The sequence below is a fragment of the Chrysochloris asiatica genome, unplaced genomic scaffold (genome assembly GCF_000296735.1).
Source record: "Chrysochloris asiatica unplaced genomic scaffold, ChrAsi1.0 scaffold00154, whole genome shotgun sequence".
Taxonomy (NCBI): Eukaryota; Metazoa; Chordata; class Mammalia; order Afrosoricida; family Chrysochloridae; genus Chrysochloris; species Chrysochloris asiatica.
Window position 1 is genome coordinate 6,261,770 of NW_006408672.1, and position 14,490 is coordinate 6,276,259.

The following is a 14,490-nucleotide window of genomic DNA, read 5'->3' on the forward strand; positions in this document are numbered from 1 at the left end:
GATTGGCCTCAGGAAGATGGTTGGGAGTAGCAGAGTTGAAGGATATGGAAGGTAACAAGGAGACATGTTTCAGTATCATACTGGATCTAAGAGCACAGGATCCAGAGTGCAACGGTAGGGTTTAAGTCTTCCTTACATGTGTCTGGGCTCATTACTTAACCTCACCAGACCCCAGAGTGCTCATGTGTAATGTAGGAATAATAATTGCTTCTCAGGGTTAAGTGAGATGTAAAGAATTTAGGACAATGCTTAACACATAGTTAATGCTCAAGAAATGGACAGTGGTTGTTAGTGGTGGTAGAAATAGAGTGGTATCATGTGGAAAAACGAGCTATTGAATGAGTTTTTAAATGAAGGAGAAACCAGGTTACCATTGAAAGTTTGGGATGGCTTAGGACTTTTAGCCTATTCGCCTCAGACTGTGGACTGCAAGCTCTACCACTGATTATATGTATCAGCATTTCCAGAGCTGTGGTTCTCTAAACAGTACCTCAGCATCAGCCTTCCCCTGGCCAAGGATTTCGGCGTGTATGTGTTTAAGGTAAAATATTTAGAGACTCAGTGTTGATTCCCAGCTACCAACATGGCTTCTAAGAAGGGCAGAAAGTGGTTTTCTTTTCACCACAATCCAGCAATATAGGATCCCTGGTGGTGCCACGGGTTAAGTGTTGGGATGCTAATTAAAGTGTTCGTGGTTCAAACCCACTAGTTTCTCTGCAGGAGAAAGATGAGGCTGTCTGCTTCCATAAAGATTTGCAGTCTCAAAATCCTATGGAACTGCTCTACTTTGTCCTATAGGGTTGCTATGAGTCTGAATCTATTTGATGGCAGTGAGTGTTTTGTTTTCTTTTCTTTTCTTAGATCCAGCAATACCACTATGTTAATAGTACCTCACTAAATGCCACACTCATCAATTTCCCATTATAGTATGTTTCCCTGACAAGGTTAAATTTCCTGAACTAGTAAGATTTATAATTTCTCTTTCAAATATGCATGAATTCTGAGAATCCCTTTTCTGTTACCCATACAAGATTGCTGTATGGGTCCTAGTGTTGCTTTAACAGAAATACTACAAGTGGGTGCTTTTAACAAGCAGAAATTTATTCTTACACAGTTCAGGAGGCTAGATATCTAAAACCAGGGCACAGACTCTTGGATAAGGCTCTCACTATCTGCTCTAGGGGGCAAATCCTTGTCTTAGCTTTTTCAGGGGTCTTCCTTGAGGATCTCCACATGGTCTTCCTGTTTTTGCTGGCCTGTCTCTATGTCTCATTTGCTCCTTAAATCTAACTAACTCAGAAGTGATAAATTTAAAACGCAGCCTACACTGATGGGGCGCTTGAGTCACATAACAAAGAAAACCCATTCTCAAATGGGATTCCTTCCACACTTGCAGAGGTTAAGCTTTACAAGACATAATTTTGAGGGCCGTAATTCAATTCACTACCAAGATATAGACACCAGCCAACTAACCTCAGGTGGGAAGCCAACATACTCATCTGAATCTTTCTCATTTTCTGAAGGGTACATACTGCAGTACTCGGAAGATAACAGTGAGCAGTGGGGAAGCTTCCCCATCAGCCCAAGTGAACGCTCTTACCGCTTGGAGAATCTGAAATGCGGTACCTGGTATAAGTTTACTCTGACTGCCCAAAATGGAGTGGGGCCAGGACGCATAAGTGAAATCATTGAAGCAAAAACATTAGGGAAAGGTATGTATGCATTCTTGTTTCTAGATTTCCTCTTTTCCAAGTAGAAGGGCTTGGAATTGTGAAAGACTCATCTTTGTGTATTTGTGCCTTTGTGCATTTGAACATTGTGGATTGGGTAGTATGATAGGTGGTGTCATGGAAGAGATGGCCAGCCCTTAAAGAGTATTACAGTGCTCCTTTTTCATGATTCCATTTGTACTTTAAAAAGAAGAGTATCTTGAAAATCAAAGCTTGTCCAGGTAGGGCAATGGAAGGAGGAATTTGTTTTCTCAACCCTGTCAGTGGGGATTCTGCCCTTAATCACAGCTTCCTGTCCTAGCCATCTACAATTTTCACATTGCCTCCAATATCTCTTTTCACAGGGGAAGTAACTGGAATGCATTCTTAGCACTTCAATATGAGTTCCTTTTTTTAATCTGAAAAGCAGGCCTTCAAAGAGATGAACCCCAGGGCAGTGAAGTTCAACAGTTGAAATCTGAGGCCTGGTGACAGCAGGAAGATGGGGTTGTTGTAAGTGTGTGAGAGAGAGGATGGTGAAGATAGGGTCTTTGTAGGATCCCCTCACAACTGAATCTGGCCAGGAGGCATAGGTTCAGATGATAGGAGAGCAAGACGTCAGCTGGAGAGACCCTCAGGATGACCAGTGGCATAGGTTTAGATGATGAGGGGTTGATTTATCCAAAAGTTTCACCTAGCTCCCTGGCTTCCAGTATCAAGCATTTGGTTAGTGAGAGATATCTGTTGGAAGGTCTCACATTTAACGTTGTCTTCTCGTGACTCAAGTCCATCTGAATGGGAATGCAGTAGGGTCAGCCCAGCATATTGCTATGTGAGACTCACTGAAGGAAACCCACAAGTTAAAATACTATTGCTCTTCAGGAATTTCTGTTTCTGTTGTAGCTGCTGGCCACTTAGGTGACCCCATACACAGCAGGATTGGACCATTGTGATCTATAATGTTTTCATTGACTGCCCTTGTCTAGAAGCTTTGCTGAAACCTGTTCATGTCATAGAAACACACAAGGCTTCAGTGTCAGATGAGTGGTGGCTGTGCATGAAATGTATTGACTGGGAGTGAAACCCAGGTCTCCCTCAAGGAAGGCAGGAGCTGTATCATTGAACCATCACTACCCCCAGATAAATTCTACCTACCCTGTTTCTCCTCTTATACTGGACTGCTGTGGTTGGAGGAAGCTCATTGGTCCATGCCATCTCTGTTAATGGTACCCTTTGTTAGTGGCCTGTAAACCAGACATGAACTGAGCTATACATTGAGAAGATTCAAAGGGATCATGTTTTCATTCTGTTATCCCATGAGCTGATCTCCTGACTGTGTTCTCCTGCAGAGCCCCAGTTTTCGAAGGAGCAAGAACTCTTTGCTAGCATCAACACCACACGCGTGCGGCTGAACCTCATTGGCTGGAATGATGGTGGCTGTCCCATCACCTCCTTCACGCTGGAGTACAGACCCTTTGGAACCACCGTCTGGACCACAGCACAGCGAACATCTCTCTCCAAGTCATACATTCTATATGACTTGCAGGAGGCCACCTGGTACGAGCTGCAAATGCGGGTGTGCAACAGTGCCGGATGTGCCGAGAAGCAGGCCAACTTCGCCACACTCAACTATGATGGCAGTAAGCAGCTAACTTTGTAGCCCTCCCATTCATGGCTCAGAAGGAGATGTCCATGTCTTCTCTGTCTCCTTCCACGTTTAACATTCATACTCAGCAGGGGGTGACAACTGTCAACCAACTCCTTTAGGAGGCTGGGTCCATCGGCACTCTGCGGGTCTCCTTAGTTCATGGCACCCAGGTGATTTTCGCTGTGTAACTAGAAATAGGGGGATTGAGGGCCTCAGGGAAGCTCATTAGGGAATCTTGGACTATTTCTCTTAGGGCTGAAGGATTCTTTACCACGTGGCCTTGTGCTTTTGTCTATAACTGTGAGCTAACATTGCTTTTGTTTTCTCCCACCCCTTTCCCCACCCCATCCCAATCCACATAACAACTTTTTTTTGCTCTCATTAAGCCCTTAAACTGCATGTGCAAAGACAGTTTTCCATGGTAGAGGAGGGTCTGTTAGTCTATGAACAGAAATGAGACACTGATAGAAATAGCTTAATGTAATGGGGTATCCACAGACACATGTGTGTATACATGCTCACACATACACATGCACAACACATACACTCTCACAACACACACATGCATACACGAGAAACACAGGTACTCAATGCACATGCAGTGTTCATAACGCACACACACATCAGTGCGCATACATGTCCCATGCACACACACACATCCATATGCCCAGTGTATACATGCAAACATACATGCATACAGTAGGTACATCGTGTGCACATGTATGTGTGTTCTGCATTCATATGCATGCATGAACTCTATCCATGCAGACAGGCATGCACATACACACTACACGTGCACACAGGCATGTGCTCATGTGTGTAGGCACATTTACTGGCACACCTTTTATGTACTTTCTAAAAAAAGCAAGTGAAGTGTCAATTGACATTTAGTTGAGTGAAAACACATCATTTAAATCATTATTCTTTCCTACATTTAGGATCAAGGTCCTTTATTGGTAGTCAAACAAAAGCCCAGCACAGTGTAGCTGAAAGGAAGGGACTATGTTGTTGACACACACATTATGCCTTGACCCTTTGTGGTTAGAGTACTTGAAAAAACAAAGAACAAAAAACAAGCCCATTGCTATAAAGATGAAAATGTTAGTATGCCCCAAATTACAGCATGGAGCCCTTGAGGTGCTGTAGGATAAGCACTGGATTGCTAACCACAAGGCCAGCAGTTCAAACTCACCAGCTACTCAGTGAGAGAAAGAGGAGGCTTTCTGCTCCTATAAAGATTTACAACCTCAGAAATCCTATACAGGGTTGCTATGAGCCCGAGCCAGCTCCACGGTGGTGGGTTTAAGTAACAGCATGTGGACAGTTGTTCTGCAGCCTGGTGGGGGTTTTCCTTCAGAGAATGCCAACAGTTGAATTAGACAGACCCAGGTAAATCCAACAGCAGTTTCTCAGAGAGCCTGGACTCCTGGCTTCTGTTTGTGTTGGCTGCTGACTTCCTACAGAGCCTTCTGCATCTTCCACTCTGAGCAGGAGTGAGTTAGCTCAGAACATCTGTATCTTAGCAAATAAATACCCCAGTACTGTATTCATTCTCAGTCAAGCTATGGTGGGATTTTCCTCCTCTAGTTATCTGAATTTGGGGTCTTGCTTTGTAAAAATTCCAGTAGAAACTTCCTTTGGATTAGGAGTACACATTGTAGTATCCTAGAAAAAGAATGGTTGTGAATCTGAAGTCCGCAGAAATTACCAACTGAAGCTAAGAAGCCAGTGCCACCTGGGACAGCCATTTGACCACTTTTTCCTGGTGGGCCTAAAACTGGTCCTTTCTCCCGTGATACACTGTGTACACCTACTTCAACTCTTGTGGAAGGCTATTTCCTCATCCCAGTCTTTCCCCAGCCAAAGCCTAGGCTCCTCTCCAGCATTGCAGTCCTAAGTGCCCTGGCCTTAGGAAGGTTCTTAGGTACAAGTCCTTTCAGTGGTGGTTATCCTAGCCATGGGCATCAGCCCCTGGAGTCTGGTCTGTCTCAGACCCCTGAAGCATCCCAAGCAGCTCCCGGACTGCAACCCTTCCCCTGCAAACTGATACATGGACCACCTCACTCTATTTCTAGCCCTGTTACAAGTGACTTCATTCAAGGGTGTCCCCATGACAAACCATCACCCACAGACAGGATAGCACTTGCAACTTGGTTTCTACTCCTAACGTGCTTTAAATTCTTTGGCCATGAAGGCTTTGACATTCAGTAAACATTCTTATTAAGCATTTAAATGTTCACCAAAGCCTTTGGCTAACACATATATATTCGAGTAGTAAATAGGTTTCCATAAGTTGTTGACTTTTATTAATAGATATATGTTAATCACATTCTAATGTACCAGCTCTTCTGGAAATCTATGTAGACACCACAGTACACAACCCAAATGTGTACCTCAGCGATTTGTATATGGCAAATAATTTAATTAGAAGACACTCATGTACAATTGGAAACTATGACTCTAACTAAAAAAGGACTACAGATTTTAAATCTGTTTGCATTATGAAAAATAGATAATACTCGCTCTTTATGCAGGATCACAGATGATCATGAAATATAATCCTGTGGAATACATTTGATTTCCTAAATTCAATGGTGAAGTACTATATGGTTTTATTAAGGCAGGAAATAAGAATAAATAAAGAGCTCTGGTAGCATAGTGGTTACAAGTTGGGCTGCTAACCTCAAGGTCAGCAGTTCAAAATTACCAGCTGTTTCATGGGAGAAAGATGAGGCTTTCTGCTCCCGTAAAGATTTACAGCCTCGGAAACCCTGTACAGGGTCGCTATAAGTCACAACTAACTCCATAGCACACAATCACCAACCACTTAACTTGAAACAAAGATGGCAATCTCATGGATTTATAGCTTTAGTATCTGCCTTGCCATATCTGCCTAAAAAAAAAAAAAAAAAAATTGCCATATCTGCCTAAAAAAAAAAAAAAAATTTTTTTTTTCATTTGTGTAAAACAAACATTGACAATTAGTCTCACAGCTATATGTAACCAGAAAAAAAAAAAAAATTTTTTTTTTCATTTGTGTAAAACAAACATTGACAATTAGTCTCACAGCTATATGTAACCAGATATCAAATTCTTCCATTTGGAAGAATTCCTATGACAATTCTTCCATTTTCCATAGCCAAATATTTCCACTTGTCCTGGCGTTTTCTTGTTTTGTAGGCCTATCTTTGTGTAGGTTCCTTAAATGTCTCTGACTTGAGTTTCTGGGCATTTGTGACTATGGTTTCCAGCCATCAATGCTGTTAGGTTGGAAAAGCACTTGTCTTGGCCTTAGCAAATGGCATAGGGGACCAGAGTTCCTATTATCCCTGCTCTACTTACTAAGTGCAAGATAAAGACAAGTCTTGCTCTAGAGGAAATGATACTACTTTTGCATTTCTTTTCCTAAAGCACAGACTTCATAGCCCTTGTTTCACTTGAATCCTACTTATTTGACCCCATAAAAAAATGAATGTCTATATTTCAATCTTTGAACCCTTTTAATGTGCTTCTGGATACAAAGCAATGGAAAAGACCCCAAATTTCACTGTTTTCATAATTTTCTTAGTAATCTGAGTTTCCCAGCACTGTTAGACAATGCCTGTTAAACAAATAGTTTGCTTGAGAAACCTTATGATTTCCCTTGAAAGAATTATGTGTAGCTCTTAGTTTTTAAAATGACAATCTTTAAAGTAGATTTAGTCTTGTACCTGTGTAAAAAAGCAAATAATTGAATAAGCAAATGGAAAGAGGTTTTAAGCTTCTGTAAAACTTGTACATGTCACTTTCTCCCAGCAGCCTCTCTTGTCCAATGGCCAAGTCCATTGTTCCTCTTTTGATGTGCAATTTGTCCAACAACCTCCATCAATTGTACTATTGATGTCAAGAGGACACTTAATTCTAGGCAAATGCATTGTGGCTCTTTTGAGAACTTTGGGCATTATGGTTCCAAACGCCTACAAAATACCATCCCTTCCTAGGAAGATGCTTTTTGGCAGGTCCCAATTCAGTGAGGTCTGAAACAAGTTTGAACTCTGGGCAAAGGGGAGGGGATGGAATGTAAGTGAGCGAGGACATAGAAAAAGAGTTTCTCTCATTTCTCATCACCCTGGACAAGCTTGCCTCACCTGGTGTGATTTGTATAACCCGTCATCCCTAAAACCTCCATCATTGTGTCGTCATTAATAGCCATCTAACATCATGACCCTGTTTCCAGGTACAATCCCTCCACTCATTAAGTCAGTTGTCCAAAATGAAGAAGGGCTGACCACCAACGAAGGGCTCAAGATGCTGGTGACCATCTCATGTATCTTGGTTGGGGTCTTGCTGCTTTTCGTGCTCCTGCTGGTTGTGCGGAGGCGGCGGAGGGAACAGAGGTTGAAGAGACTCAGAGGTAAGTTGAAACTCATCCCTGAGAACTTTCATATTCAATTAGGAGAGGCCCTCAAGAGGCTGAGTTTAGCAGGAATTACTTTTGCCTCGCATCACCTGATTCTGTGATGTTCCTTCAGCCTTAGGGGCAAAAGAATTAAAAACATTCTCTTCTCAACTGATCAGAAATTGAATGAAAGTCAATCTCTCTTCCTTGTCTCCTTAATCCTAGCTGTTGGTAGGCAAAGCAAATCATTTACTCCTCAGTTTTTCAACCCCACTCTTTCTTGATATTTCCGCTTTTCCAGCAATGTCTCCAATTAGAACTTCCTTTGAAAAGCTCTATCAGATTTTCTCTGGAAACAAGAACTATTTCATTGCCTGGAAGCAGAAATTGAAGGCTTGGGGTTCTGGGAAAGCATTGTGAAGCAGAAAATACACACTTGCCTAAATTAGAAATTTGAGCTGCAGCTTGGTGTGAGAGCTTCACTCACCCTAAGGAAAAAATAATGGAAGATGAAGAACCTAGTCCACATGAGACTCGTTGTTAACAGACACCATTATTATAATGTCCCGCTCTGTAGAGTTGTGTGTAATGAGACTATTTCCAGCTTCTGGCCAAACACCCTTTACTTGCCTTTGCTGACATGAGGACAGAGATTTTTCAGAGATGAAAACCTTTGCAGGAGACATATTCTCTAGGCCTTCGTGCTATACCTGTGATAATATTTAACCACGACACAAAATGTATAGACGTAAGATGTGAGTGGGTAGTGCAAATAGTTTACACCTGAGCTCTTCCTGCGGCACTATGGAAGGAAAGCTTGGCGAGCTGTTTCCACACAGCCACGGAAATCCTATGAAGTAATTCTATGCTGTAACACATGGCATCAACAGGAGGCAGAATCCACTCTATGTCGGTGGGCTTGCTTTTGTTTGTTTTTTTGCATTTGGGATTTGTTGCTGTGTGCATTGTCCTATATAGTCTTCAAAAATTACAATTGAGTAACAAGTTTGAGAGTTCTCTCCCTTTAAAGCATGCCTGTGATATCCCCTAACCTTACCAATAAGAAAGTTTGAAAATAATTGGCCCCTTCTGTAAAACTTTATTCTACCATAATTAAGTTGGAGCACATCACGATACTTTTGTGTAGCTTCATTTATCCAAAGCATTCTTTTTAATGTAACTCTAACATAGTTCACTTGGCCATCATGTCAAGACTACCAGATGTTCCACTGAAGAAAGATGAGATTTTCTGCTCCCATGAAGATTTGTGGTCTCTAAAACCCTATACATCGTTGCTATGAGTTGAAACCAATGTGATGGCACTTAACAACAACATATTTCACTATCTATCTTCTTTCGTTTTGCCAACATATTAAAATATTTGAAGTTCATTGAGCATTAACTTACCTTATAAGATCCCCTCCCTTGAACCTTCTGTAGCCCAATTCACTAGGTCCATCAATCTGGCTAAGATATTTTTTTTCTGTGTTAGTTTAACCAGACAGGAATTCAGTGTTGACTTTATCCTAATCACTGTGCTGGTGATGGTGGTGGTTGTGTGCCATTGAGTTGGTTTCAACTCATAGTGACTCTTTATAGGGTTTCTTTGGCTATAGATCTTTAAGGGAACAGAAAACCTCATCTTTCTCTCACGAAGGGATTGGTGGATTCAAATTGCTCATCTTTTAGGTAGCAAGCCAATGTTTAACCCACTATGCCCCAGAGCCTCTTCATCACTGTGCTAGGTGCTAGATATACAAAGATGCAAAGAAAGAATCTTCTGAACTTTAAATTCAATGTGGAAGGTAGATATGTAAGTATCTACCACAACAGATCTGTGTTGGAAGAAATACAGTCAGAGTACTCCTTGGAGGCCAGGATGGCCAAACTTCGTCTCTCATACATCAGACATATTGTCAGGAGGAACCAGTTGCTGGAGGATATCACATTTGGTAAGGTGGAGGGTCAGAGAAAAAGAGGAAGACCCCCAGCGAGATGGTTTGGCCAAGTGGCAGCATCAATGGGCTCAAGAGTGGCAACAATTGTGAGGGTGGCCCAGGATCGGGCAGTGTTTCATTCTGTTGTGCATAAGGTCGCTATGAGTTGGTACAGACTCAATGGCACATAACAATAACAGTAGAAGAATGAAAATATTCTAAATTCTGAAACAAGGGTTCTAACAAGCCCTAAAAAGTTGTAAAATGTGTAGAAAAAGGAAGGCTAGCTAAGAGCGGAATAAAACAGTAACAGTAATATATATTTACTATTGCTATGAGTCAAAACCCTGCATAAGGTTTCTGAGGCTGTAAATCTTTGCAGTAAGAGAAAGTCTCATGTTTCTCCTGTGGAACAGCTAGTAGTTTAGAACTGCTGACCTTGAGGTTAGCGGTCCAACTAGTAACCAGTAAGTTACCAGAGCTATATATATATGCGTGTGTGTGTGTGTATGTTGTATGCTGTTGAGTCAGTTCCAACCCACAGTGACCCTATATAGGATTTTTGAGGAGCAGCTTGGCTTGGCTGGTAAGCTTGAACTGCCAACCTTGCAGTTCAAACCAACTTTGAAATCCAGCGCATTAACCCACAGTGTCACACCATACTATATATATATAATACATATGTGTGTTTGTGTGTATGTGTAATTTATTTAGCTCTTAGGTATCCTTCCTTTTTCAATCCATTTTGCAACTTTTTAGGATTTGTTAGTATCCCTGTTTTAACATTTATGACATTTTACTGTTTTATTTGTTATTGCTCAGTATGTTGAGAAATTCAGCATGAGGTGGGCAGTGCTGGAGTCCTGTTGGGAGTTGTTCTTGTGTTGTTAGTGTTGTTGAGTCAGTATCAACCCATAGTGACCCTGTATAGGGTTTTCAAGGAGCAGCTGGTAAGCTTGACCCACTGACCTTGCTTTTCAAATGACTTTGCTGTCTGATACATTAGCCCACAGCACCACACCAGGGCTCCCCTTTTAGGAGTGTTCACTACTAAAATATCAAGGGGATATTTTTGTAGCCCTCTTTCCCAGGTAGCAGAATATCATGGCCTGAATTTTAGGGACATTGTTATCAAGATACCAAATAGGTCTGATGGTTGCATTTATGCCTTACTCTGTTGAAACCTGGAGCCTTGGTGACACTGTAGGATAAACACTGGATTTCTGGCCACAAAGTTGGAAGTTCAAACCCACCAACCACTTCACAAAAGAAAGATGAAGCTTTCTGTTCCCAGAGTCCTAGTGTGGCACTGGACTGCAAAGCATTTGAATCACAAGGTTGGTGGTTCAAGCTCACCAGCCATTCCTTGGAAACCCTATACAGGGTCACTATGGGTAGGAACCAACTTGACAGCACTTAACAGTAACAAACACAACAAAGATTCACAGACTTGGTTCACAGAAATCACAGAAATCTTCTACATAGAAATCCTATACAAGATCACTATAAGTTAGAAACAACAACAACAACAACAACAACATATCTAACTAGCTGGGTTTAGGCAGCTATCAGATGTCGAGATCATACTCTAAAAATCCAACAGTGAAATTTTCTTATTGACCAGTTCTGTTTGATCACATGATTTGGCAGCACATGGGTTAAACATGAATATAATTCTCAGAATTCTACACCTTCTGCCAGATTTTACTTTTTTTTTTTTTTTTTCCCTAGCTCTCATTTCTTTTTCTCCTTCCTTCCCAGCCATTGCTTTAATTTTTCTTATTCTACTTATAACTTAAGCACCACTAACCCTGCTTTTCCCTGCCAAGAGTACTTCCAGTAAAAGATGTTGCTGACTCTTACCAATACGTGTAGGTAAGATTGCTGGAAGACCTGTGCATGCTGTATTTTTATTCTTAATAGTTCCTTATAATGTAGTTATTGCTTTGCAAGGGTTCCATCCAGAAAATACTCTGCAACTGACATTTTTATTGTTGGCATCTCTCCTTCTGGTCTTACAGTCAGGCTCAGTAAATAATGCAATACATCACATCAGTGAGCACAGGCTTTCATTCTCTGGCCATGCGTTGTTTTTTTTTCTTTATGCCAAAGAAAGATAGAGCCAACACAAAGCTTTCAGTAGGAAATAAATAAGTGCTGTGGCAAAAAAGACGTAGTCAAGATAAATAATTTGGAGCAATGAATTCCAGAGAAGTCACTTGGCCTGACATAAAGAAATCTGAATGAAGTCTTGCATTTTGTAGGTGATTGGCTTTCTCAAACTAGAGTCTGACAGGAGGATGGTATAACTGCAGAGGATTTGGGACTCCATTCTATATCACTTCCTAATGGCAAGTTTTAATAGCCACACGTTCAGCAAAACATCATTGATTATCTACTAAGGGCCAAATGTCAGCCTAGGTCCTAGAGAGAAAACAATGTGTAGGACCCAGTTCTATAGAAGCTGACTCACTGGTGATGCTGGGGAAAACTGATGAGATACAGGCTCATCTTTCTGTAACTATGAAGAATGCAATCTTAAAAGGACAATATAGGCAATTTTATTGTAAATGGGGACTCAATGAAGGACTAGGTCTTGCTACAGAAAAGAACTTTGTCCTTTATCCTGCAGGACCACTGAATTCTTTGCTGCTGTTGTTGTTGTTAGGTACCAATGAGTCAGTGCTGGTTCATAGCAACCCTGTGCATAACAGAAGGAAACACTGGCTGGTCCTGGGTCAACCTCACATTCATTGCTTCATTTGAGTCCATTGCTGCTGCCACTGTGACCATCCATCTTGCTGGAGGTCTTCCTCTTTTTCTTTGACCTTCCACCTTACCAAACATGATCTTCTTCTCCAGTGACTGGTCCTTCCTGACAATATGTCCGAAGTATGAGAGACGAAGTTTGACCATCCTGGATTCCAAGGAGAACTCTGGCTGTATTTCCTCCAACACAGATTGGTTTGCTCTTTTGGCAGTCCATGGTGCTTTTAATATTCTCCCACACCACAACTCAAATACATCCATGCTTCTGTGGTCTTCCTTATTCACTGTCGAACTTTCACATGTATATGACTTTATTGAAAACGCCATGGCTTGAGTCAGGAATATCTTAGTCCTCAAACTTAGATTTTTGCTCTTGAATACTACTTAAAACTTAATAGATGTAAAATATTTCCAAATCATGCAGGGAGGGAAACCGCAGTTCCAGAATTTAATGCAATAGGTTCCTATCTGTTAAACATCCAGGGTTTATTAGAAGAATCACCCAATTACAACCTGACCCAATTAAGGCACAGATTCTATGCCTGTATTAGAATGAGTTCAAATATACTTACAGGTTGTGCAGAGAGAATTGATTCACACAATACTTTTACTGTTCAAATTAAGGACAACATTTCTAGTAGCATTTCAGTGTTGCCTAAGTAACCACTTTTCAGAATAACAAATGGGAAGAAGAGATTTTGAGTCACAGAAAAATATTATAGAAGCTCTCCTAATAGATAATTTTAGAGTCACTATTTAAGGTCAACTTTAAGGCATTACTTGATTACTGGAAACCCTTTGCATGTTTATAAGCACAATATTATTAATTGTATAGACAAGCAACCTAATTAGGTGAATTCTGCATAATATTTGTGTGTGTGTGTTATATATAAAAATGAAAAAAAGAAAGAAAATGGGACTCAAATAATTTAGTCAACCTATATTCTTCCTTCCTGAGTACTTTACTAATTTTAGAGCATAGCGACCTCTTTAATTCTAAATTGTCTGTAAGTGGTACATTTTATTTTAATATCTATAACATCATCCAAGGAGCTCTGATTACCAGCTCTTAACTACAAAATTAGTGGTTTAAACTTACCAGCCACTCACTCTAAGGGAGAAAGATTTGGCAATCTCTTGGACACCCTATGGGACAGTTCTACTCTGTCCTATAGAATCGCCAGGAGTCTGAATCAACTTGATGGCAATGAGTTTGGCTGAGTTTATAATCTGATCCAGGAGTTCAGAAGCCAAACTTGGCTTTTAGTAATACCTTGGTTATTCCCCATCTTCTGGCTCCTTTGAAATTCAAGTTCATAGACTGGGTCATCAGCAAGGATCCAGGATCCCAGCAGCCCTATCCTTATAAAAAGTTCATTGCCATATCAGAGAATCAATTATAATATTAGTAGGCGCTCCTTCCTTTAGATTTTTGTTTACCCAAGAGGGTTTAAGGTCATGTTGGCAACAACAGCCAGTGTGAGTCAGTTGATAGAGCTAAGGCAAACAGCCACTTCCAGTGACTTCAGCAAAGCCAATGATAGAAATCTGTGGCTTAAAGAAAACTCTTTCCTTGACCAGAGACATTTTTTTTTTTTAACTTTAAACATGCTTTAAAATGGTTTAATATTATAAAGCTGATCAAATTTAGAAAACTATTTCTAAAGAGAATCTGGACTTCAAGTGCTATATGTTTATGTTAGCTACCATTAAGTCAGTTCTGTTTTATAGTGACCCTATGCACAACATAATGAAACACTATCCAGTGCTGTGCCATCCTCATAGAAGTGCTACCTGGGCACAGTTTAAAAGGTGGACCACAAGGAAGCATCATCAGTTCTTTAGCTCTGATATCTGGTAGCGTAGTGGTTACGAATTGGCCTGTGAACCACAAGGTCAGCAGTTCGAAACTACCAGCTGCTCCATGGGAGAAAGATGAGGCTTTCTGCTCCCTTAAAAATTACAGCCTCGGAAACTCTGTACAGGGTCGCTATGAGTTGAAACTGACTCCACAACACATGACAACAACAGAAACAGATTAAAAGTGAA

At 40.9% G+C, this 14,490-nt stretch overlaps 1 protein-coding gene across 1 annotated transcript in view; it reads left to right on the top strand.

Moving 5' to 3' along the window:
* DSCAM (Down syndrome cell adhesion molecule) overlaps nucleotides 1-14,490 on the top strand; it is an 888,132-nt gene that overhangs the window by 775,190 nt on the left and 98,452 nt on the right. The window contains exons 29-31 of the mRNA XM_006870860.1: nucleotides 1,524-1,712; nucleotides 3,059-3,349; nucleotides 7,574-7,750. Coding sequence (XP_006870922.1) covers nucleotides 1,524-1,712; nucleotides 3,059-3,349; nucleotides 7,574-7,750 — 657 coding nt within the window. The remainder of the gene's footprint in view (nucleotides 1-1,523; nucleotides 1,713-3,058; nucleotides 3,350-7,573; nucleotides 7,751-14,490) is intronic.